The sequence below is a fragment of the Narcine bancroftii genome, chromosome 1 (assembly GCF_036971445.1).
Source record: "Narcine bancroftii isolate sNarBan1 chromosome 1, sNarBan1.hap1, whole genome shotgun sequence".
Taxonomy (NCBI): domain Eukaryota; kingdom Metazoa; phylum Chordata; class Chondrichthyes; order Torpediniformes; family Narcinidae; genus Narcine; species Narcine bancroftii.
Genome location: NC_091469.1, coordinates 493,000,495 through 493,002,387, shown reverse-complemented (window position 1 = coordinate 493,002,387; position 1,893 = coordinate 493,000,495). Strand labels below are relative to the sequence as shown.

At 51.0% G+C, this 1,893-nt stretch overlaps 1 protein-coding gene across 1 annotated transcript in view; it reads right to left on the bottom strand.

Moving 5' to 3' along the window:
• LOC138752006 (fucolectin-like) overlaps positions 1 to 437 on the bottom strand; it is a 59,631-nt gene extending 59,194 nt beyond the window's left edge. The window contains exon 1 of the mRNA XM_069915151.1: positions 397 to 437. Coding sequence (XP_069771252.1) covers positions 397 to 422 — 26 coding nt within the window. The 5' untranslated portion in view covers positions 423 to 437. The remainder of the gene's footprint in view (positions 1 to 396) is intronic.
• Between the last annotated feature and the right edge of the window lie 1,456 nt (positions 438 to 1,893).

Here is a 1,893-nt window from a genome sequence, read left to right as displayed (position 1 = left end):
CCAATTTAGAATCTCAACCCGAGGCCCAGGCCCATCCTTCTCTATAATTAACGAAACTAATGACATTACAATCACTGGACCCAAAATGTTCCCCTACACACCCTTCTGTCACCTGTCCAGTTTTGTTCCCTACTAAGAGATCCAGTATTCCCCTCTCTCTAGTTGGTACCTCTATATATTGATTTAGAAAACTTTCCTGAACACATTTGACAAGCTCCAAGCCGTCCAGCCCCTTTACATTGTGGGAGTCCCAGTCAATATGTGGAAAGTTAAAATCTCCTCCTATCACAACCTTGTGTTTCCTGCAACTGTCTGCTCTCTCTCTACAGATTAGCTCCTCCAATTCTCGCTGTTTATTGCAGGGTCTATAATACAACCCCATGAATGTGGTCATACCTTTCCCATTCCTCAGCTCCACCCATATAGCCGCAGTAGACGAGCCCTCTGGTCTGTCCTGCCTGAGCACAGCTGTGATATTTTCCCTGATGAGCAATGCCACTCCTCCCCCTTTCATCCCTCCTTGTTCTATCTCACCGGAAGCAACTGAAGCCCGGAACATTGAGCTGCCAGTCCTGCCCCTCCTGTAACCAAGTTTCACCAATGGCCACAATGTGATAATCCCACATGCCAATCCACGCTCTAAACTCGTCTGCCTTTCCTACAACACTCCTTGCACTGAACTAGATGCACCTGAGAGCATTTCCACCACGTACAACCCGGTGACTCTAACGGTGCATGTAATTTTCACATCATCTTTTCCCTCCTCCTCTCCTCTGTCTGCTCTATCACTCTGGTTCCCCTCCCCCTGCAAATCTAGTTTAAACCCACTGGCCCAGCACCAGCAAACCTTCCCGCAAGGATATCAGTCCCCTCCAGTTCAGATGTAAACCATCCCGTCGGAACACGTCCCACCTTCCCTGGGAGAGAGCCCGATGATCCAGAAACCTGAAGCCCTCCCTCCTGCATCATCTTTAGCCACATGTTAAGCTGCATTATCTCCTATTTCTAACCTCACTAGCACATGGCGTGGGCAGCAAACCTGAGATCACTACCCTGGAGGTCCTGTCCTTCAACCTAGCGCCTAACTCCCTGAACTCTCCTTGCAGGACCTCCTCACTCTTCCAACCCACGTCATTGGTCCCTACATTGACCACAACATCTGACTTCCTAACCCCCCCCCCCCACCCCCTGAGAATGCTGTAAAAATCTTAGACCCTGGCACCATAGAGGCGACAGACCATCTGGGATATTCGATCTCCTCCACAGAACTTCTTATCTTTCCCCCTAACGATGAAATCCCTATCACTACAGCTCACCTCCTCTCCTCCCTTCCCTTCTTAGCCACAGGACCAGAATCTGTGCCAGAGACCTGATCTCCGTGGCTTGTCCCCAGTAGGTCCCCCACCCCCATCAGTATCCAAAATGGTATATTTGTTATTGAGGAGAACAGCTACAGGGGTGATCTACACATCCTGCCTGTGTGAGTGGCGATGGGGAGTGTGGTGGGGGGGGGGGTGGTGTGTGAGTGGGAATGAGAGGCTGTGACTGAAGGGAACAGCACTAGTAAATCTTCCCACAGGGATATTCGTCCCCCTCCGGTTCAGGTGTAAACCATCCCGTTGAACAGGTCCCACCCTCCCTGGAAGATCCCAATAATCCAGAAACCTGAAGCCCTCCCTCCTATATCATCTTCAGCCATGTGTTAAGCTGCATTTCTAACTTCACCAGCACGTGCCGTGGGCAGCAATCCTGAGATCATTACGTTGGAGGTCTTGTCCGTCAACCTAGCCCCTAACTCCCTGAACTCTCCTTCCAGGACCACCTCGTCCTTCCTACCCACATCATTGGTCCCTACATGGACCAGGGCATCTGGCTGCCCACCCTCCCTCCTTC